Below are 24,144 nucleotides of genomic sequence, written 5' to 3'. Positions count from 1 at the left end.
ATTTCCACAAATGGTTGCATGAAACATTTAGACTGAAGAGGTAGAAATTAAGAAAGACCTTGAATATTTCATAATAATTTGCCAGTGTTTCAGTTTAAAACTACATATTCATGGGTACATGGAAAAAACCTCTCAAACAGGAGTGAAATTCTTTGCAATTCACTACATGTACTGAATAATAGGAATGGCAAACACACACTGAAGTAAAAGACTGTACAAAGCAACAGATCTATTTTGGCTGAGCATCTCTATTTGATGTACATGATACTGTATTGCTGGGGATACTGTATCTTGGCCTTTAAACACTGTATCTGATGAGACAACATGAATAATTCATAAGTACTGTAAAACATTAAATTATCTTCAATAAATGATCTCTCTGTCATGTTTTCTCTCTGAATTCCCATCTTCCCTTAGTAGATAAACATAAGACAATGAGACATAATGGATGCGTGCAAGTCTCTGGTGATGAACAAAAGTCTACAATTAGATATAGCAGAAATGCGAAGTCATTCATAATGAAGACTGGAGAACATTCATGGCTTCTTGCAGAGTCCATGCAGACAAAACAACAGGAAACTAAATGCTAGTACCCCCAGGATTACATTGGCTTTGAATGAATAGTTTAATGAGAGTAATGATGCATGTGCTGCTGTAGAACAGTGAAAGGCTTTCATGTTATCAGGAATTCAGAATGTTATCGTCATCAATTCTCTGTCAAACAACAAAACAATTAAGGGCCTTTCAGAAAGCTCAGAAAGGAAGGAGGCAGAGAGAGAGGAAATAATACGCTTTGAGTCACGTTTCAAAAGAATGAAAGTTGGATGAATAATCATTAGGAGCTTTTAAATTTAGAAATGGCATTATGGCACAATGGCCAAAGCTAAATCAATGTGTGATTTGAAGTATCATTAAAACAAAAAGTTTAACACTTCCTCAATAAAATAAATAGTAATACTAAACACTAAAACTAAAGTTAATCTTCTATCTGTTTCAAGTGAACCTTATATCGTAATATAGTATAAAATGGATTTTCATTTAGAGAATTGCTAAAGATTACATTTAACAGTGTTGTTAAATGATTAGTGTTTGTAAGATTATGTTTAAGTAAGCTTTAGATGATGGCAAAGGTAATATAAAATCCATAAAATCCAAAATAAAATAAAAATCCATCTTCCAATAACTGATAAGATACTGATATACTGTGCTGTGCATCCTTAATGAAGATTATCAGCAAAATACTGGCACTAATTCTCAAAAACACCAAATATCAGCAATATGATTTTCTGCTTGAATATGTTTGGATTAAAAAAAAAAGGTACAGATCACTTTCTTTCAACAGTGCTTTGTAGACAGAATAAGAAAAACATTCTCAAAAATTTTATGAGTCAATCAAATCAAATTTAGACAGCCATGATCTCATGAATATGTGAATTTTAACGAGGTGCGAGAGAGGATTTAGTCTTTGTTAATCTGACTGAGTTTGTCGTCGTAGTCGTAGCATGCGGCGCTAATGTATGTGGCTAAAGCACTTTCAGTTTATACATGATACTGATGAATACTGTAGTCATCTGCTTAAGGCATTAAAGGTAGTTCAACTCATTTTTGACACAAGCAGAGTAAAACCAGAGTAAAAATAGAATTGCAGCTATACATGCCATCTAAGCATTACAGGGTTGCCAGATCTTGCAAGAAAAGCAAGCAACCTGCTCTGACTAAAGCAACTCCAGGATTTTCCAGGATAATGATGATGATAATAAATTATTGCAATATAAAGAGAAAGAGAGAAAATTGTATTATTAATTATACAACAGTTCTTTCTGGTCCTTTAATCTGATTGGCTGAGAGGAGTGAGAAATTCAAGTGATAACAGAACTCCAACAATTTCACCGTTTGTATCACTCCGCTTGCAGTAGTTCTTACAGCGAGTGTCACGGCGGACACCCAAATCCACTATAATTTCATGAATAATACTGTTTCTGTGTCACGGAATGCAGTTTTAAGAGTTTTTTTTTTTTTGGAAAGAAAGTACTTGTTTAGAGGTTTATTAATAAAAGATAACGTCTATTTGAAAATTTGCTTTGATGTTTTCGAAGATGTGAGCTCCAGGCGTCAGCAGCCGCTCACCGCTCATGAACCCGCCGAGAGCAGCCTCACCTCGGCCAGACCTTCTGGAATTTGCTGCTGACTCGGATGTCTCTATAGTCGTTAAACATGAGATGTAATTCATTTTGGGTAAATCTAATGGACAGTCTTTGCTCTCATTAATCTATTATTTGTTCCAGAGCAAATAGTTTTAGCTGAGGGCAAAATCTCACATTATATTTTATGCATTTAATGCTGTATATCAGAGTGCTGCCTTTGTCTTTTTGACTGAATTGCCTAGCAATTTTTATAACTGCTGTGATGGTGATTAGTCTCATCATTTCGCCATTAGATGGTGACAAGAGACTGTTTTTATGAGCGAGTCAGCAGTAAAGACTTTTATATTGAAAAAGACTGAAACAGGGTTATAAACAAAGTTATTTTTACTTTCAGCAACATGTAAAAGGCAGACAACAAATGCACTAAGCAGCACTGTCACTGGAAATCACCCTTAACAAATGAAAGAATAGTATGACAAAGATATCGCCTTAAATCTTTTATAATTTCCTTAGCGGAGGATTGAACTAATGTTTTATTGTGAATATGAGATTGAGCTGAAGAATTAATGCTTTATCAGATGCAGGTAATCACACTCGCTCAGTCCATAATAATACATAATACAGTGAGCTTTTAATACAATAAGCTTTCAATGAAGCAACTCAACGTTCCTTCGTTACTAGTTCTAAAGTGACATTTTTGAATTAGTAATGGAGGCTTGGGCTCAGCTGTTAAACTGTCAACTTGAGATTTAAATCCATGTCAGACGGAAGTAGTTCGCACAAAAGAGAGTTTTAAAGACACTCCAATGTTGACTACCTACGGCACTTGGCCTGTTTTCATTGATTGTGTGGTCCCATTAGTAAAAAGTACAAAGCGTTTGTTTCTTTGTTTGTTGAGGTACATGAAATTAGTAAATTTCTCCTTAATTCTGTAAATAACTGGAGGGCATGTCACTGAAGCGGGACTTGTGCTTAGCCCAGCTGCGTGAGTGTGTGTGTCAGACACTGATGTCTTTAAGCTCCAGCACAGATCCTCAGAGCCGTTAAATCCCTCTGATCAAAGCAGTCTGGCCCTAAGGGGTTTCATTTCCTTTCCAAACACCACCATCAGTGTACGTTTAATGGCATTTGTTTCTCATGCCACAAAATGGAGGCTCTGGAATGACTGCATCACAGTTAAATCATTACACCACAACATCTGTTGTTTAGTTAGATGTCTAAAGCATCCTATGCTTATTGCACTTAATGAAAAGCACCACGCAGCACTGACATATTCACTATGAGAAGCCCTGGAGAGTTGACAAGGTCCTCCCTCAGCAGTTCTTCAGCAGTCATTGGTCAAAGGGAGTGCTGCATCTGTGCCTTTCCGATGCTTTATTATGCATGTTGTCACACACTGCATATGGAGAGCAGAGGGAGCTGGATCTAATCTCAGCTCATTCTCCCCACAGGGAGCTGCCTGAACCTTGCTCGCACCTGTGGCCGCCTGATTGGGCACGACCAATCTCCATCTTGCTGACTGAATACTGGGCAGAAAAGCATGTTGATGAGATGTCTGGCATGGATAACGGATGACAACAAACAGATTCACATGGAGGTCGGTCATTTCTCTGTGGCAACTATAAATGTGTAACTTTCAATGCATTATCTTCACTGATGGATTGCACATTGTATAATAAAGACAATTTATGATCAAATGTGGAAATAAACCACTATTATATACACACAATGCAGAAATGAAACCCTCTACATCTATACTTGATCAGAAAGCAGCGATGAGACCTTGCAAACTGACACCTGTGCTGTAACTCAAGAAGATGATGGCAGTAGGTGCGCTTTTTTTTTTTTTTTTTGAAAGCTCCACTGACTCATCAACAACTATCAAGGGGAGCTAAATTTTAACCAAACATGTGGGTAAATCAAATGGGTAAGAAAATGGAAAAAAAAATATTGTCATGTGTTAAAAGATATAATTTTAAAACCTAATGAAAATGTATCTTTTTAATTAAAAAAAGAAAGTGAAATGAAACAGAAAGGACCCAAAATAAACATTTGGACAAATATTGATTAGCATCCAGCGAGCACATGTATTGTTTCTAGTGTAAAAAGTTTTCACCAGATTCAACTTAAAAACGTAAGTTCTTACAATTTTAAGTTAAATCAGCTTAAAACTACAAGTAATTTTAACTAAATAAAATAAAATGAGTTGATTTAACTTGTGAGTTGAAATGAATTAAGTTGATTTAACTTAAAATTTTAAGGCAGGTGCTAAACTTAAGTTTTTAAGTTGAAACTGGTGAAAACTTTTTACAGTGTATATAAAAACACAACAAGTAACGAGTAGAGCAGATCAGGTACTGAAAAGCTCAGATAACTGCTCTCTTTTGTTTCTCTGCAGTCTATGCCGAGTAATGGAGAGAACGGATTATGGAACGTTCTCCTAGTAAAAGCCAAGCTGAAGGGCAGGAGCTGCTCTGTGCTGGCTGTGAACAGAGGAGCGTGATGGGTACAGGAAGCCAGGCTCAGGAGCCACGCTAAGACAACAGCTTTCACCAAACAGAGAAGATGCTACATAAACACACATATGCTCGCTAGGGGTGTGAAAGGAGCTCGGATCACACATACACACACAGACCTGTTCAGAAGCTTAATTTAGACCCTCTCAGACTAACTCCAGCCAAAGCTCTCTGAGGGTCATCACTACCCCATTGGTATTTTAATAAACACTGCAGCCAGGCCTGCCGAGCTGAGGAAAGCATGGCCAGGCTGGAGACTAGTCCTCAGGGTGAAGCCGCCGCTATGAGTCACGACCACAACACAATACAGCGAACTGCGCATGTTATCACTTACATGTACATGAAACCGTCATCTTTATTTCAAAACTTTGGGGTCAGTAAGATTTCTTTTAAAGAAACTAAGACTTGTATTGCATTAAATTGATCAAAACGACAGTAAACACATGTATAATGTAAAAAAAGATTTGTATTTCAAATAAATGCTAATCAATTGCTATTTTTAAATCAAAGAATTTTGAAAATGTATTTCTGTATTCCAGGTTCCAGTTGCATTAAGCAGTACAACTCTTCAGTCAGATCTGTGATAATAATAAGAAACGTTTTTGAGCACCAAATCTGCTATGATTTCTGAATGATCATGTGACACTGAAGGCCAGAGAAATTAGTTTAAAAATTTCACATTTGGCATTACAGAATAAGAAAAAATCTGGAAACTTTGATATGTCAGGATCATTCTTTGATGGATAAAATGTTAAAAAGAATAGCATTTATTTAAAATGGAAAGTATTTCAACTTTTGTAACAACATCCACTACCATTTAAAGTTAGGGGTCATTAACTTTTTTCTTACTTTTATTGTTTGAAAGAAATGTATATTTTTATTCAGCAAAGATATGTTAAATTGATAAAAAGTGGTAGTAAAGACACATTGTCAGAAAAGATTTCTATTTTGAATAAGTGTTGTTCTTTTTAACTTCTTATTCATCAAAGAATCCTGAAAAAAGTACTGTTTCCAACATTGATAATAAATCGGCATATTAGAATGATTTCTGAAGGTTCATGTGACACTGAAGATTGAAGTAATGGCTGATGAAAATTCAACTTTGCATCACAGAAATAAATTATATTTTTAAGTATATTAAAATAGAAAACTGTTATTTTGAATTGCAATAATAGTCCATAATAACATTTTTCTGCATTTTTAATGAGCATTAAAAAAAACATTAAAAATTGTACTGATCCCAAACTGTTATACAGTGTGTAAAATTTAAAAAAGCGTTTTAATTTGTAATATTTCACAATATTACTGTTTCTACAGTTTTTCTTATCAAATAAATAAATCAAGTCAAGTTAAATTGTTCAATATCCATCAGATTATGGAAGAAAATGGGGTTACAAATGGCTTGACTTTTAATACACAGTATATCTGTGATCACTGAACGGGCGCAGATTTTGACAGGTTATCAACATCACTCTCTCTAATCCAGTGTCACTGCCACTGACTCTCTTCCCATTATCACTATCCACCATCCATGAAATGGTTTTCTGCAATGCCAAGCTATGAACAAACATGCATCTTTAGCTTTTAGGCTATGCTGCATCTAATCAAGTTAATCAGCTAAACACTAGAGCTTGTGTCTTAAAAGAGATTCTTTCTCTAAAAAAAAAAGCTGTAAATAGAAAAACCGAGGAGGCAGTACACTGAAACATACTAGTCTGAAATATTGTGAGAGAGACGGCCTACCCACCTTCAGGTCTGTACTGAGCCACGATGGTGACAGTTTGTCCAGCATTCTTTAGTGCTGCAGCTGCCTGTTCATGCGTTGCACTGCGGAGGTCCACCCCATTTACCTACAGGACACATACAATATTAATGACGTGTATTATAAATAAGCACTAATGCAAAACGCAGCTAGTGGGGTCAGTCTGAGAATGCATGGATAATTCACAATGTAAAATCTACTATAAACCTGGATTTTTAAAAAAAGTTAATGCTGATTGAGTGCTGCTGTAATTAAAAAGAGAAATATATAAAGACATTCTGAAATTTACTGAAATTTTGAATCAAAATGATTATGCTGATAATGACCAAGCATTAGGGATGTAACGGTATGATCAATATCGTAGTCCCAATATCATCACGGTCACATGACGATATGAAACGATGGGTTTTCTGGGCAAAAAGTGTAGTTTTTAAAATATATATTTAAATATCTTATACTGACATAAAAGGTCTTTAAAGTTGCGTTTTGGGCCATTATGTGTTTGGCAAAGTATTTGTCAATTGAACTAAAACCGAAAACACAATATGGCTTAATCTCTTCATCAAATCATTTTCGGTGTGCGATTCAAAGCCAAGCTTGATCGTTGAGGCGATCAGGTGTTTTCCATGCCTCACAACGGCTCAGTTCACAGTGAATGCAGTGAACTCGTTTGGGAAAGCAACGGCCATCAGTTCATGTATACAGAATTTCTCTAGATTTGTAGCGAGGCATGCTTTTGTAAGCCAGTTTTTACTGAAGCTGGAGTTTTCCGCCAAAATAAAAGCTCTACTGCTGTTTTTGTCAAAATAAAAGCTTAAAAGCTTAAAAGTGCAGTATGAATTGCTGACAGCTAGTGGTTTAAATGGGTAACGTTACTGCAGTCCAAACTTAAAATATCTCTGTCTAGTGTAGAAACTAGGAAAGAAGTATTGTAATTTTCCTACTGTAGTGTAAGGCAAAAATAATATACCTATGAAATGTCCATTTTCATTTATTTTACAGTGCAATTTTTACAAAATATGGCTATTAGGGTCATAGGATTAACAATAATATAAAATTGTTGTTATTATTATTATTATATTTTAATTTGTTTGGCTTCCTACACCAGTGTGAATGCAATTTCGACTGAGACAGTTATACCACAAATAAAAAGAGGGTTGAGTCCCCTTCAAAGTTCAGGTAGAAGTCAATTCACTGACTTTTTCTGACTTAAAGGAGTAGTTCACTTCCAGAACAAAAATGTACAGATAATGTACTCACCCCCTTGTCATCCAAGATGTTCATGTCTTTCTTTCTTCAGTCGTAAGGAAATTTTGGAAATGTTTTTCTGAGGAAAAATTTCAGGATTTCTCTCCATATAATGGACTTCTATGGTGCCCCCAAGTTTAAAGTTCCAAAATGCAGCTTCAAATGGCTCTAAACGATCACAGCCGAGGAAAGAAGGGTCTTATCAAAACGATCGGTTATTTTCTAAAAAAAAATTACAATTTATATACTTTTTAACCTCAAATGCTCGTCTTGTCTAGCTCTGTGTGTACTCTGTGCAGAGATTAAAAAGTATATAAATTGTAAATGTTTTTCACTAGATAAGACCCTTCTTCCTCGGCTGGAATTATTTAGAGCCCTTTGAAGCTGCATTTAAACTGGATTTTGGACGTTCAAACTCGGGGGCACCATAGAAGTCCATTATATGGAGAGAAATCCTGAAATGCTTTCCTTAAAAAACAATTTCTTTATGACTGAAGAAAGAAAGATATGAATATCTTGAATGGCAAGAAGGTGAGTACATTATCTGTAAATGTTTTTCTTCTCCTTTAAGTTTTCTTAGTTAAGAACATTGGTTGGATCTTTGAATTTTGAACTCTCAAAGTGCATTAGATAGAATAATTTAAATATAAAATTGTATTTTTTTTCCCCAAGTCTTTATTTGTCTTTTTTTTATATTACAATAAACATTGTATATCGTATTGTTACATCCCTACAAAGTATTATTTAAGTAAGATTGAAAATTTATTGACAATGAATAGTTGATGACTGAAAAAACATCAGCTGTTAATAATGCAATATTCTTACAGAAACGATACGGTCTCCTTTCCTTAATTCTCCACACAGGTCTGCAGGCCCTCCTGCTAATATGAATGAGATGAAGATTCCCTCCCCATCCTCTCCTCCTACAATGTTGAAGCCTAGTCCCGTGGTGCCCCGATGCAGGACTATTTTCCTAGGCTCCCTAAAAACCAAAATCAGCATTTATTAGTTCATTTGAGTAAACAGGTCAGGAAAGCATGCATACAAAAATATTTTTTTGACCTACTATACACAGACACACCCCAAACTAAAACTATTCAAAACTGCTTTAAGTTTTTTTTTTTTTTTTTTAGCATAAGTTATATTTTATTAAGTTACACTAAGGGAGACAGTAAAGGAAAAACTAATAAAATAATGAAATAAAATACACATATACGGTACACTACCAGAGAAAAGTTTTTTTAACTGAATTTTGAACCTAGTTATCAAAATAACTATTTATAAATATTTCTGTTTTATTTATTTACTTATTTACTAGTTTTAGTTATTTCAGTTAATAGCCGAGGGAGCATTTCTAAGTTTAAGTTTTTTGACACTACCAGTCAAAATTTTTTTTAGATTTTGAATGTTTTTAAAGAAGTCTCTTCTGCTCACCAAGCCTGAATTTATTTGATCCAAAACACAGTAAAAGCAGTAAAACTGTGAAATATTTGTACAATTTAAAATAACTGTTTCTATTTGAATTTATTTTAAAATGTTATTTATTCCTGTGATCAAAACTAAATTTTAATCATTATTACTCTTCAGTGTCACATGATCCTTCAGAAATCATTATTCTATCTAATATGCTGATTTGCGGTTTAAGAAAGTTTTTTTATTATTGTAATTATCAATATTTAAAACAGTTAAGTACATTTTTCAGGATTATACACTATACATTTTTCAACATTATACACTATATCATTCAAAAGCTTGGAGTCAGTATTTTTATTTTTTTGGTAAAGAAATCATAGAAATTAATACTTTTATTTAGAAAGGATGCTTTAAATTGATCAAAAGTGATGATCTAGACATATATAATGTTACAAAAGATTTCTATTCCAAATAAATGCTGTTCTTCTGAACTTTCTATTCATCAAAAAAACTGAAAAAAAAAATTACTTAGCCATTTTCAACTTAATAATAGCAATAAATGCAGCAAATCAGAATATTAGAATGATTTCTGAAAGGATCATGTGACTGGAGTAACAATGCTAAAAACTCAGCTTTGAAATCACAGGAATAAATTACATTTTAAAATATATTAAAATACAAAATAGCATACATTTTTCAAAATTTTACTGTTTTGGCTGTACTTTAGATCAAATAAAATGCAGGCTTGGTGAGCAGAAAAGACTTTAAAAACATTAAAAATCTTACTGTTCAAAAACTTTTGACTGGTAGAGTAAGTCAAAAAAACTTAGACTTAGAAATGCTCCCTTGGCTATTAACTGAAATAAGTTTACCTTATGAACTAAAATTGCTTAAGTAAGTAAACAATGCTAAACAAATATTTATAAATATATTTATTTGTATAACTAGGTTCAAAATTCAGTAGTTATTTGCCACTTCAGAAAAAAAAATACTAAAATAAAATATATTTTACTGCATCTCCTTCTAGTAAACAAAATATTAACTACACAAAAGAGGCAATAATTGAAATCAAAATTCCAAAATACCAAAAATCAAAATACATTTGACCACATCTCCATCTAGTGAACACAATATGAATTACAAAGTGCTCCATGCACTGCTCCACAGTTTGTAATGCTGCATCATATTTGTCATGTGTGAGTACATCCGAAGGTCTGTAGATGGCAGCAGAGCCTCAAATTACTGGCTATATAGCATTTCAGCGTTTTCAAAACAAACCCTCACTCAACATGGCTACAGACACATTATTTAACCCTTAACTCACTTTAATAACAAATAGCAGAGCATCACAACATAAGAACATTCACATCAATTTCAGTTATAAAACAGCATTTTTCTTCATACCCGTCGTGTAGAATTAAGTCTTAATTCAAAGCTTATCAGATTTGCCAAAATTGACTTCACAGATTGGTTGGTCATATCATGACGCTAGCTTATGATGTAAGAGGCTGTTTGTTTTTAACATCAATTTGACGTATTCGCTGAATTCTTCCGATAGGAAACAAATCCTCCTGATTAAAAAGGATTAACTATGGTAAAGCACACCAGTCAGTATGTGTGTGCGTGTCCTTGTTACGAGTCCACATTTCTCTACCAGACAAAAGATGGCGGTCTGGCCAATATCATCTGCAGGCCAGCTCTCGTAATACTGACGGACAGCTCTTTTGAAATGAATAAACAAATCAGGTGAGCGAGAAGGTGAAGAGTCAACAAGACAAATCACAGATGCTATATCTTAAATGAGCCAATATCTTCAACAGCTCTCTGGAGGACATTTAAAACTGTCTAACAAATGCTGTGAATGATCTGCCACATGTCCCCAATAAATGTGTCCTTGTTTTGAATCAGTGGTTCTTAACCAGGGTGTCTCAGCAAACTTCTAAGGAAGCCCCGAAATGACTTAAAAGGATTGAAAACAAGGATAAAGAAGCATTCAAATAAACTCACCATCATAAAATCATCTGGATATATGAGGTAGCCTAATTTTAAAGGATTAGTTCATTTCCAAAACAAAAGTTTACAGATAATATACTCACCCGGTTGTCATCCAAGATGTTCATGTCTTTCTTTCCTCAGTCAGAAAGAAATTATGTTATGTTTGAGGAAAACATTTTAGGAATTATCTCCATATAGTGGACTTCAATGGTGTCTGCAAGTTCGAACTTCCAAAATGCAGTTTAAATGGAGCTTCAAAGGGCTCTAAACGATCCCAGCCAAGGAAGAAGGGTCTTATCTAGCAAAAAGATTGGTCATTTTCTTAAATAAATATTTATACTCTGTGTGCACTCCAGTTAAACACAATTAGGGTATGTCGAAAAACTCTCATTTTCTCCTCCAACTTCAAAATCATCGCTGGTTTAAATTTTTTTTGTCAAGGGCATTTGATCTTCTTTGGTTGTTCACTTTGTAAACACTGGGTTGTTACTTCTGCTGCGATGTAAGGCAATTTTGAAGTTAGAGGAGAAAATGAGATTTGATGAGTTTTTTGACATACCCTGTTTTGAATCGGACGTATGCGCATCTCAGAGCCAAACAAAACAAGCATTTGTGGTTAAAAAGTGTATAAATATTCATTTAAGAAAATGGTAGATAAGACGCCTCTTCCTCGGCTAGGATCGTGTAAAGCCCTTTGAAGCTGAATTTAAACTGCATTTTGGAAGTTCAAACTCACAGACACTATATGGAGATAATTCCTGAAAAAATACAATTTCTTTACAACTGAAGAAAGAAAGACATCTTGGATGACACATTTTTGTTCTGGAAGTGAACTAATCCTTTAAAAATGTGATTTAAGGGCTTGTAAATTAATAAAATATGAGATGACACTACACTTCAGACATAGATATGCTGACATAATTATGTCAAGGTGGGTAAAAACCTATTATTCAGTACGAATTTGAAGTACTTTAGTAGTATGAAATTGAAATGTTGTAGAATGAGTTTCTTGAGAACCAAATCAGCATTTTAGAATGAATTCCGAAGTATCATGTGATCTCATGACTGAAAATTCAGCTTTGCTATTACAAGTTGTAATCGAAAGTTTACATACAACTTGCAGAATCTACGAAATGTTAATTATTTGACCAAAATAAGAGGGATCATACAAAATTAATGTTATTTATTTATTTTACTACTGACCTGATTAAGATATTTCACATAAAAGATGTTTACATATAGTCCACAAGAGGAAAATAATAGTTGAATCCGTTCAAAAGTTTACATGCTCTTGGTTCTTAATACCGTTTTGTTACCTGAATGATCCATGGCTGCTTTTTGTTTTTCGCTTTGTTTTGGAATAGTTATTCATGAGTCCCTTTTTAGGTTGGTAATGAACAATTAAACAGCCTAATGTTCTTGAGAAAATTCCTTCAGGTCCCACAAATTCTTTAGTTTTCCAGCATATTTTGCGTATTTGAACCCTTTCCAACAATGACTTTGATTTTGAGACACATATTTTCACTCCTACGCAACTATTACTGAAAGTTCAAACGTTCACTGATGCTTCAGAAGGAAACACAATGCAGTAAGAGCTGGGGGTGAAAACTTTTGAACAGAATGAAATATTTGTCTAATTTTACTTAAATACAATATTTGTATGATTTAGTGCTGCCCTTCAGAAGCTACAGAAGATACATGTTTTCCAGAAGACAAAATAAGATAAAATTTTACTCTGATCTCAAAATGTAAAAAGTTTTCACCTTCAGGCTCTGCATTTTTTTTTTCCATCTAGAGCAGGGGTTTTCAAACCTGTCCTGGAGCCTCCCCTGCCCTGCACATTTTGTATGTCTCCCTTATTAGGCACACCCAATTCAGGTCTTGCAGTCTCTACTAATGAGCTGATGATTTGAATCAGGTGTATTAGATGAGAGAGACAAGCAAAATGTGCAGGGCAGGGGAGGCTCCAGGACAGGTTTGAAAACCCCTGATCTAGAGCATCTGTGAATGTTTGATCCTTTTGTAATAGTTGTGTATAAGTCTCTCAGTTGTCCTCAGTGTGAAAAAACATAGATACTGTTGAAAAGGGTACAAATATGCAAAAGATGCTGGAAAAACAATGATGTTGTGGAACCTGAAGGATTTTTCTGAAGAACAGCAGTTCAGGACAAACAAACGACTATCTCAAAAAAAAAAAAAAAAAACAAACAAAAAAAAAAACAACTGTGGATCATTCAGGTAACAACACAGTATGAAAAATTTAACAGAGTAATTTTTATAAATTCAACTATTATATTCTCTTGTGAATATCTTTTATGTGAAATATCTTATTCAGGTCATGCATGCATTTTGTATGACCCCTCTTAATTTGTTAAAATAATTAACATTTTACAGATTCTGCAAGGTGTATGTATTCCTTTGACCAGAACTTGCAATTCTGATAAAGTTAAAAGTTTATAAAACTGTAACGCAGGACTCAGGGAAGCGTTGAAGATCCAAACGCTAGCTTTATTTAACAGATCGTAGTCAAGACAGGCAGGGTCAAAACACCAGCAAACGGTAATATCCAGGGCAAGACAAAAGCGTAATCCAGAAAACACAGGCAGAGTCCAAAATCCAAGTGGGCAGTCCAAAAGTAATAATTAAAACAAAACAATGAAACAAGGCTAGGCTAGACTATGACTATGACTAACTAACAAAACAAAACAAAACATGGCAATGGCAAAAACATGGAAATAGCAAAAACATGGCAAAGAAACAAGAGAAAACGCTTAGTAGAGTCCGCACAGCAAAACAATACTTTGCGGGGCCTGTTTGGTTTAGGCCCTGCTTAAATGGCCACCAAACAGGAAGTAACCAACGAGGCAGCAGAGGGAGCAGCAACAGTCAGTTCAATGGGTAAGGGCTCCCTCTGCTGGCTTGGCATTACAAAAACTTCATTTTTGTGTACATTATACCTCATATGGCTAGGCTTAACAAAAATAATCCTGAACCTCAGTAACAGCGAATAAAGGAAATAATCCTTAAAACCTGATATGAATTTCATAAGGGCAGTAACAGCCAAATGACAACACACTAACTACTAACAACATCCGAGACTAATGTGACTAGCTGTGCATGAGTGTTCTATATAGTCTGTTTTGTAGTATAAAAAGCCAGAACCATTATGCAGATATAAAGTATGTACTAAAAATTCCATTAACCTTGGGCAGCTTATCTTGTGTAGAGAAACGCTGTTCTCTTTGAACCTCATATCTATTCAAATTTATGGCGCTGTCTTCACACCAAGCTACATGTAATGAAACTTACACAGCATTATCTTCCAAATTTCAGGAGGGTGATACAGAGAAAAGACGTGTCAGAAAACTAAAAACAGCTATTGAAGATGTAATGAGAGTGGAAGAAATGAAAGTGGGTGAAGTCAAATTATATAGGATGTATAGAAACAGTTTAAAGCTGTGATCTGTATCAAGTTTCATTTGCAACAAATGTTCATTTAATTTCACAAGGTCAACGCATGATAGAAACAGCACAGATGACTTCTGAACCAAAAGCTATCAAATGTAAAAGTATGGCAAGAGCATGTCATGATCATGAAGACAGAGAAATGGGGAGGGCAAAGGCTCACCTTGTGATCTCATCATCTCCCAGCATGCCTTTTGAGATAGGAGAGTAGCGAGATGGGGTGGCGGGGGTTAATGGCTGACTCAGATAGCTTTGGGTGCTGATATGGTTGTCCATGTGCTGGGAATAGGCTGAAAAACCAAAACAAAAAGTTATGTTATTGGCCTAATGATGAAAACTCATTTGACAATGTTCACAGAGGTCAGAACAGAGAAATGCACCACTCATATGTAATACCGTGAAGAATGACAGAATTTAAAAAGTTATTTTTGTTTGCTTTGCACACAAAAAGCATTCTTGCAGCTTCGTAAGACTACGGCCTTGAGAGCTCTCGGATTTCATCAAAAACATAATTTGTGTTCCGAATATGACTGAAGGTGTTACGGGTTTGGAACAACAGCAGGATGAGTACTTAATGACAGAATTTTCATTTTGGGGTGAACTATACCTTTAATTGCACATTTGTGGAATTACACTGTAGAATCATTAAATAAAATAAAATGTGATCAATTTAACAACATAAGCACTGCTGTAGCTTAAAAACCAGAGAATAGAGTCATGCGTTTGATTTCCAGGGAATGTTACCAACTGCATAAATGTAAATGAACCAACATTAGAGTGTGTAAATAGTGGCAGAATTTTCATTCTGCGCACACAAAATTCTTTTATGTCACTACTATAAAAGATGTGTCCTTATTTCGCTGTGTCAGATGTAAAGTGTGATAAAGTCAAGGGTATGCACTGGGCAATTACTAACTGCAGACATTGACAACCCATTTATTTAATTCTCATCTAACAGTTCTTCACGTGTCAAATCCCTACACACTGGCTGACAGATATAATGAAATGGGATCACTAATGAAATTGTTCTGTTTATGCCTTCCGAGAAAAATCACATTGCGGGCACACACATGACCGAGACGGTGCTGTGTGCGTGTGCAGATATCCTTACACAGCTTTAAAATTCCCTCTGCAACACTTGTACTCGCACATGCACTCTTTCTACATATACTGATGCTGGATTTGCCGGATGGGGGAGCAGCTGGCCACGTGATGCACTTCATGATTAAATGTGCTTTTGTCCTTCATGCCTTTAAGCCCTAATGACAGCTTCCTTTCTCAGAATCTAATGCTGGGGGATCTGGCCTGCCTCTGGAACATCACCAAGGTGCTACATTATCGACTGTCATCACTCAGCACTTTGCACAGTCAATTTTAGTGGCCGTCCTCACAAGTTGCTGCCCCCATCAGTAGAAAGTGCTGTGTAGAGCGGCTTTGAGGTGGGATTTAAGCTATAAGTGCGCATGGGACCTTAGAATGGAGTCAAAGAGCCTTTAAGACAGTTCAATCTTTGACCATACAAATAACACCTCTATGCTGTTATTTTCTAAGTAAAAAATAGAATACAGTATGTTTCAGATAAGCTTACTTACAGCTGGTGACATCGGGAGGAACGTAACTATCATTCATAAAGACACTAGTGGGTTTCGCCACTTTTAAATAGACGACATCGGGGGTGTTTTTCAAGGCAGCCACGGCATCTTCATGAGTGACCTCTTCAAGGCAAACAGCATTCACCTGCAACCAAGAACATGATTAGATGGGCTATTCAGATGAAACACACAAAATGAAAGTTTGGGATCAGATGCAAAATTCACTTTTACATGGTGTTTGCATACACCCTACAATTATAACAGTTCATCAGGGTTCCCACACCTTAGTTAATGTTAAATTCAAGGACCTTTAAAGGACTTTCCAGGTCCAATACCCTCAAATTCAAGAACTTAATGTGGAGACACATTTCAAGAGCACATTTTAAGAGCAAGGTTACATCATGTTACCTTGTAAGATACACTGTTACAGTTTTCATGTGCCAAACACAACTATGCAAAAAAGCATTTTATTCGAACTTCATGGCCTATTTTTGCAATGTTTTACAACATGTCTGTGAAACATTGAGTTACCATTGAAGTAGTTTCATGGCAACGTACAACACAAAGTATGTCACGTGGAAAGCACTTAAAGGGGTCATCGGATGCAAAACTCACTTTTACATGTTGTTTTTAACATTAATGTGTGTTGGCAGTGTGTGTAAACAACCACCCTACATTAACGTTACTTTCGTTTTTGAAAGGAAAGCACCGATCCCGATCTACATATGCATCTACAGTACAGACCAAAAGTTGGGACACATCTTCTCATTCAAATGAATAAGAAGGTGTGTTCAAACTTTTGGTCTGTACTATATATTTTTCTGTTTATTAAAGTTTTTACTCTACATTTGAGCAGTTTTCAGTGGGTTAGTGATATTTTTTAAATATATATAAATTAATAAATGAATTTTTTTTAAATGGGTTTTTATACAAAAACTGCTTTTTTATGTAAAATTCACTTTATAAAAGACCCACATTTCTAACTTTAATTCATGGGGATAACATGGATAATTTCACATGGTTTAGTGTAAGATTTTTGCCCACCTTTTGGAAAATCCAGTTTTAAAAGTAAAAAAGACAACTACAAATAACTTTTACCAGTAGTTGGCTGCAGAGCTCCAATATTTGCTATTTGACCACCTGAAAGATATTTTTTCACAAGTTTTTTCAGTTGAATTCATATCTACAGTACAGACCAAAAGTTTGGACACACCTGAATGAGAAGGTGTATTCGTGCAAATCATTCGTGATGCAGCTTCACCCATAGCAGAAGTGAGTATAAGGGTTTTTTATTAATCTTTGCAAAAGGCCTTCCTTAATAATGCGCTAGTTAGCAAGTTTTGTAGCTAAACGCTGCTAAACATTATGGCTCGTCATCCCACGGCAGAGAGGGGTGGGGCGAGCAGAGCTCATTAGCATTTAAAGGAACATACAACAGAATAGCTCGCTCTAAAAAGGGCTGATTTTGAAAAGGTAAAAAGAGTTTTTTTACACTACCATTGAGAAATTTTAAACTAAATTATGTTGTAGACTTCTCATTAAGACCCTAAAGAATCATATCAACTTGTGGAAAAAAGGGCATCCGATGACCCCTTTAACATGTAAATGCACGTAACTAGCGTAAATTGGCAAAATAACACATTAGCGGACTGGAGGAAATAATACAGAATTGTTTACAGAAAACGTCTTGCCAAAATTAATTCAAGCATTTTCAAGGAACCGTTTCTATGCATGTTTTTTTTTTTTTCAAAAACTTTCCAGGACCTTGATTTTTTTTTTCGATTTACAAACTTTCAAGGATTTCAAGCACCCATGGGAACCCTGAATCTATTCACTCCCTTTTTTATCCATCAAAAACCTAAACAGACTCAATTATCAAGTCTTTTTGATTTTCTGAGCAATTTGACATTATTTTGCTCAATGCAGCAATGCTTGTGTTTTGTAGTTGGATGTAATAATGAACATTAGAGTCTTTATTTTCCCCCACATTGGGGACATCAAACCACTGAGGTTTTGATGGTCACTAAATACACAAAAAATGGAAGAGAGGGCTTTAGTGAGCAGTAGTTCATTATCATTTAAAGAGTCATGCACTGAAACCGGTTGCTGTGAACAGAGCTGTTTTATAGAAGGTAAAAAGATGTAGTTTTACACAACCATTGAGGAATTTTAACCAAAGTATGTTGCAGACATTTTATGAAGACCCTAAAGAATTTTTTCAGGATTTTTTAAAGAATAGAATGTCCAAAAGATAAGCATTTATTTTAATTCATTTTTAACAACATTTTACTGTCATTTTAATGCATCCCTGTTGAATAAAAGTATAAACATAATTTATTAAAAACAAAAAAATTCTGATTTCAAACTTTTGAAAAGTTAAAATATAAAACATGAAAGCATTATTATTTAATATAGCCAGGTTACATTTATCTTCAAATGACAAAAAAAAAACTAATCAATTTAGGTTCATCTGATGTCGACTAAATTTAAGTTGTGATTCAGTAACAGTGATTACAGTGAACTTTATTTTGGGGGGAACTATTCCTTTAAACATTGCATTCAGCCAGATGCAACTCTGCCAGTTCCACTACAAGTTGAAAGTGACAGCTTATTTGGCAAAAAAAAAAGAAAAGAATCAACTGCACAAGCTCTAAATGTGCGGGATGTAACATCTTGTTAACCTTTCTCCCCGCCAAACACAGAATGATCTGTTATTTATGAGACCATGCTTCCCCAGAAAACACAGAATTTTCTGTTATTTATTCCGTTATTTTCCGTCAAAAACACAGGCGAGGAAGATGCAGAAACGAGCAAGCTTATACGTAAGCAGATGCATATGAAAAATAATGCGTTCATCAACAATAAACAGCATATAAATGAAAACCGCCTGATGTTATGAGTGAATGTCGATCCAAGAAGTGGTATAGGACTGTGCAAACTTTGGGGTACATTCAATTGTTGATTAAAAAAAAAAAAGAATGCACGAAGGTAGAATACAACTGATTTTTGGGTAACACTTTACAATAAGGTTCATTAGTTAACATTAGTTAACATGAGCTAATAATGAACTGGACTTATACAGCATTTATTAATCTTTGTTAATGATAATTTCAACATTTACTAATACATTATTAAAATTTTGTTAACATTAGTTAATGCAGTGTGAACTAACATGAACAAACAATGAACAACTGTATTTGCGCTAACTAATGTTAATAAAGATTAGTAAATACAGTAACAAATGTATTGCTCATGGTTAGTTCATGTTAGTTAATACATTAACTAATGTTTAACTAATGAACCTTATTGTAAAGTGTTACCGATTTTTGCTTAAAAGTAGAGGCTCTATTCTTTATTTGATGTATTGCATGCTCAGATGTTCATACAACAATATAATCTTGGGGCACGAAATTTTAGTAAAAAATTATCAAAAATGCTGGCGGTGGATGGCAAAAAAAAAAAAAAAACACTGGCAGGGAAAGGGTTAAACAAAGTGCTCTTAAAAAGCTGAAATTTCTTAATGTAAAATGATGCTTCTAACATTATTTAGTAAATATAGGTAATAAAAAAAGTCAACTTTTACTCACAGCCAAAAGTTTATCTCCAATCTGTAGCCGGCCATCTTTGTGGGCCGCTCCTCCCTCAATGATTTTGGTGATATAAATACTGTTGTCCCCAGGAATATGTTGGTTTCCCACACCTCCGGCTATACTGAACCCTAGACCTGTCAACAGAGGTCAGAACAAACCATTTGCTAAACAATTTTCTAACATGAATAATAGTGATTAAACATCAAGATATAACTTGCTTTTATTTTGTAGTCTTTAGATGAGAGATGCCTTTACCTTTGGGACCTTTTACTAGCTTTACATCCATTATTTTTTCTGTGACAGCTTTTCTTCTTCTGACGTACAGTCTGACAATGCAGCCTGCCTCTTTTAGTGCCTCCACAGCATTGCTGTGAGTTACGTCTCGCACATCGACATCATTTACTCGCAGTATACAGTCATTAACTCTGTTCAGAGAGAAAGAAAGAGAACACTGACTAAACAGTCAAAAAAAGGTATAAATCAAAGTGATAAAGTGCCCATTAAAGTATTAACAAAACTAAATTAGTGTATAAACAAATAATCTATCATTGTCAAACAGGACTGCACCTCAGACACAAGCACCGCAACTGCAACACAAGAGTTGCATTGTGTTTTCACACTGCATAACAGAGTTGTGGTTGTAACCACAAAATAATGTGATTTACTACACTGAGTATTTTTTTTATAACAACAGCCATAACATATTATCAGGAGTGAGCCAATTATAACTACTACAAATGTTTCCAGTAAATAACATGAGGAAAAGAAGGTTCAGATTTAAATTTACATGAGGAGGATATCATATTTACATCCACATGGTATTAGATTCAAACCTTAAAGGGATAGTTTACACAAAAAATTGAAAATGTTGTCATTACTTACCCTCATGACGTTCCAAACCCGTAAGACCTTTGTTTGTCTTCTGAACACAAATTAAGATTTTTTTTGATGAAATCCGAGAAAATAACAACTTTATTTAACAATTTCTTCTCTTACGTGTCAGTCTTTGTTGCATTGCTGTCTAGACAGAGTCAGAAAGCTCTCAGATTTCATCAAAAATATCTTGATTTGTGCTCCAAAGGTGAACAAAGGTCATACAGATTTGGAGCAATAGAATGTAAGTACTTTATGACAGAATTTAAATTTTTGGGTGAGGTATCTATCTATCTATCTATCTATCTATCTATCTATCTATCTATCTATCTATCTATCTATCTATCTATCTATCTATCTATCTATCTATCTATCTATCTATCTATCTATCTATCTATCTTTCTATCTATCTTTCTATCTATCTATCTATCTATCTATAAACATACACACACTATCTATATGTGGGTCAAAGATGAAAAAGGGTTTAAGCATAAAAACAATAACTGTAATATTGTTTTAAATTGTTGTTTTTCAAAAAAAAAAAAGTTTTCAGTTTAATTTAATTGTATTTTTGATTTAGTTTTTTTCTGAGCAAAAAATAAACATCATACATTTTCCCCTAATTTACAGACATATTAAAAGATAAATTACTTTCACCGCAAATGTGACCCTGGACCACAAAACCAGTCATAAGGTTAAATTTTACAAAACTGAGATGTATACATCATATGAAAGTTCAATAAATAAGCTTTCTATTGATGTATGGTTAGTTAGGATAGGACAATATTTGGCCGAGATACATCTATTTGAAAATCTGGAATCTGAGGGTGCAAAAAAATCAAAATACTGAGAAAATCACCTTTAAAGTTGTCCAAATTAAGTTCTTAACAATGCATATTACTAATCAAAAATTACATTTTGATATATTTATAAAAGGAATTTTACAAAAAATCTTCATGGAACATGATCTTTACTTAATTTCCTAATGATTTTTGGCATAAAAGAAAAATCAATAATTTTGACCTATACTATGTATTTTTCGCTATTGCTACAAATATACCCGTGCTACTTAAGACTGGTTTTGTGGGCCAGGGTCACAAATACAAATTAGTTGTAATTGTACATTTTTCAAATTTGCCACTATCCTAGGTTTTGCCCATTTGTCAGTAAGAATTTATTTAAAACACAATAAAATTTAAAATGCTCCCTTACTATTTTATATATTTTAATATGTACAAGTCAGAATAAGCATGTTATTTGAAATTTGTACATAAATATTGTTACACTGAATGACAAATATAACATTGTTTCAACCAAATTTTGACATTTTATTTTCCAAAAACTAATTGTTTACTTACAATTTATTTACATTTAATGTGCTTTCTATGAACATAAAATCACTTTTGTTAATTTCTTTCGACGTGGACATCTTAATGTCTTTGACCCATGTACAATCAGACCTAACAAAAGTGTTTAGAGTTTTTTTTAAAAAAAATGCCCATATATTTAAATTCCAATGGTAAAACAGAAATGTAAATGCAGAAGTTTTCTTCAAGTGAGTAAGTGTGAGTTTCTGAAGGTTCCTGAGTGTAAACCTTGTACCACGCTCTGACAGCACCACCGGGCATTGCCCGAGGGAACATGTTCTTGTATGCTAGCATCCTGTGTGCTTAACAGATTGCAGAAGATTCTGTTGATAAATTTACAGTGTATTTTCAACATGTTTTCTGCTGAATTCAGCGCTCTACGTGTGGCAAAAATAGGTTCAGCAACAACTAAACTTCTGCTTCTTCAGCTACACTGTACTCCCTAATAAAAAAATTACAGATTTAAAATGCATTTATTTTATACTAAAAATAGTTCAAGTCTATTAACATTTATCTTAAGCCTAAAATATGTTTTAATGCCACTAGTGATGAGGATTGTAATGTTCTTTAAAGGAACACTCCACTTTATTTGGAAATAGGCTCATTCTCCAACTCCCCCTTACGAGTTAATAAGTTGAGTTTTACCGTTTTGAAATCCATTCAGCCGTTCTCCTGTTCTGGCGATATCACTTTTAGCATAGCTTAGCATAGATCATTGAATCCTATTAGACCAATAGCATCACGTTCAAAAATGACCAACGAGTTTCGATATTTGTCCTATTTAAAACTTGACTCTTCTTTAGTTATATTGTGTGCTAAGACCGGTGGAAATGCAAAGCTTCAATTTTCTAGGCCGATAAGATTAGGAACTACACTCCCATTCCAGCGTAATAGTCAAGGAAGTTTGCTGCTGTAATATGGCCGAAGCAGGCGCAGTAATACCACGCAGCACATGTGCAAATGCTAAACTAGCTGGGAACTAATTTCTGATAATACTCCGCCTGCTTCGGCCATATTACGGCAGCAAACTTCCTTGACTATTACGCCGGAATGGGAGTGTAGTTCCTAATCTTATCAGCCTAGAAACTCGCAGCTTTGCATTTCCACCGGTCTTAGTACACGATATAACTACAGAAGAGTCAAGTTTTAAATAGGACAAATATGGAAACTCGTTGATCATTTTTGAACGAGATGCTATTGGTCTAATAGGATTCAATGATCTATGCTAAGCTATGCTAAAAGTGATATCGCCAGAACAGGAGAACGGCTGAATGGATTTCAAAACGGTAAAAATCAACTTATTAACTCGGGGGAGTTGGAGAATGAGCCTATTTCCAAAAAAAGTGGAGTGTTCCTTTAAATAATACTGGTCTTTAAATGCAAAATACTTAAAATGTACCCAAAGTATCTTCGCAATCGTTCCACTTTAGCACAATCAAATGTACTTAAATATATCTTTAGTTGGACTTTAGCACTCTTTCTACACAATTAAAGTGGTTCCAATTTAGCAGACTTTAAATATACTACAAGTACAATAGCAGGATATATGTACTTAATAAAATTTGTAAATATATTTGTAGTATACTTAGAAGGAAATAAATGTATTTTTAATACATTTTAGAATATTTATTTTTCACTAGGGCTGCGCTGCTTATGCTGTTAACTTGGAACCTGTTCATATAGGCACCAGAAATAAATACGCGTTGCTTATGTGTATGATGTGAAACAGGCTTAATAACATTCTCATTCTCTGACCTGAGTCTGCCATCCTGTGCGGCAGCTCCTCCTGGGATGATCTTCGTGATAAAGATGCTTGGGTCCTCGCCAATGTGGGGGTTATCGGTACCGCCTGCAATACTGAAACCCAGGCCTGAGTTCCCCTAAAGGAGAGGGGAAAAAAATCATGTCAGAACGAAAAAAGAACATGTGTTGAACATGTGATTCAAATACTCCACCAGTCAAAAGTTTTTGAACAGTAAGATTTCTAATGTTTTTTTCTGCTCACCAAGCCTGCATTTATTTGATCCAAAGCACAGCAGAAAGAGTAAAATTTGTAAATATTCAATAACTATTCAAAATAAATGCTTTGTATTTAAATATATTAAAATGTAAATTATTTCTGTGATCAAAGCAAAATTTTCAGCATCATTTCTCCAGTCTTCAGTGTCACACGATTCTT

At 34.5% G+C, this 24,144-nt stretch overlaps 1 protein-coding gene across 13 annotated transcripts in view; it reads right to left on the bottom strand.

The window, feature by feature from the left end:
- dlg1a (discs large MAGUK scaffold protein 1a) overlaps positions 1-24,144 on the bottom strand; it is an 81,749-nt gene that overhangs the window by 26,895 nt on the left and 30,710 nt on the right. For all 13 annotated transcript variants that reach the window (XM_073851352.1, XM_073851353.1, XM_073851358.1 and 10 more), the window contains 7 exons: positions 23,721-23,845; positions 19,981-20,150; positions 19,723-19,859; positions 16,136-16,280; positions 14,707-14,833; positions 8,496-8,652; positions 6,408-6,510 (listed from right to left, as the gene is read on the bottom strand). In XM_073851352.1, coding sequence (XP_073707453.1) covers positions 6,408-6,510; positions 8,496-8,652; positions 14,707-14,833; positions 16,136-16,280; positions 19,723-19,859; positions 19,981-20,150; positions 23,721-23,845 — 964 coding nt within the window. The remainder of the gene's footprint in view (positions 1-6,407; positions 6,511-8,495; positions 8,653-14,706; positions 14,834-16,135; positions 16,281-19,722; positions 19,860-19,980; positions 20,151-23,720; positions 23,846-24,144) is intronic.

Source organism: Garra rufa, chromosome 12, assembly GCF_049309525.1.
Source record: "Garra rufa chromosome 12, GarRuf1.0, whole genome shotgun sequence".
In the NCBI taxonomy this organism is placed as follows: domain Eukaryota; kingdom Metazoa; phylum Chordata; class Actinopteri; order Cypriniformes; family Cyprinidae; genus Garra; species Garra rufa.
The sequence above is the reverse complement of the archived record's forward strand: the minus strand, read 5'-3'. Positions and strand labels throughout refer to the sequence as shown.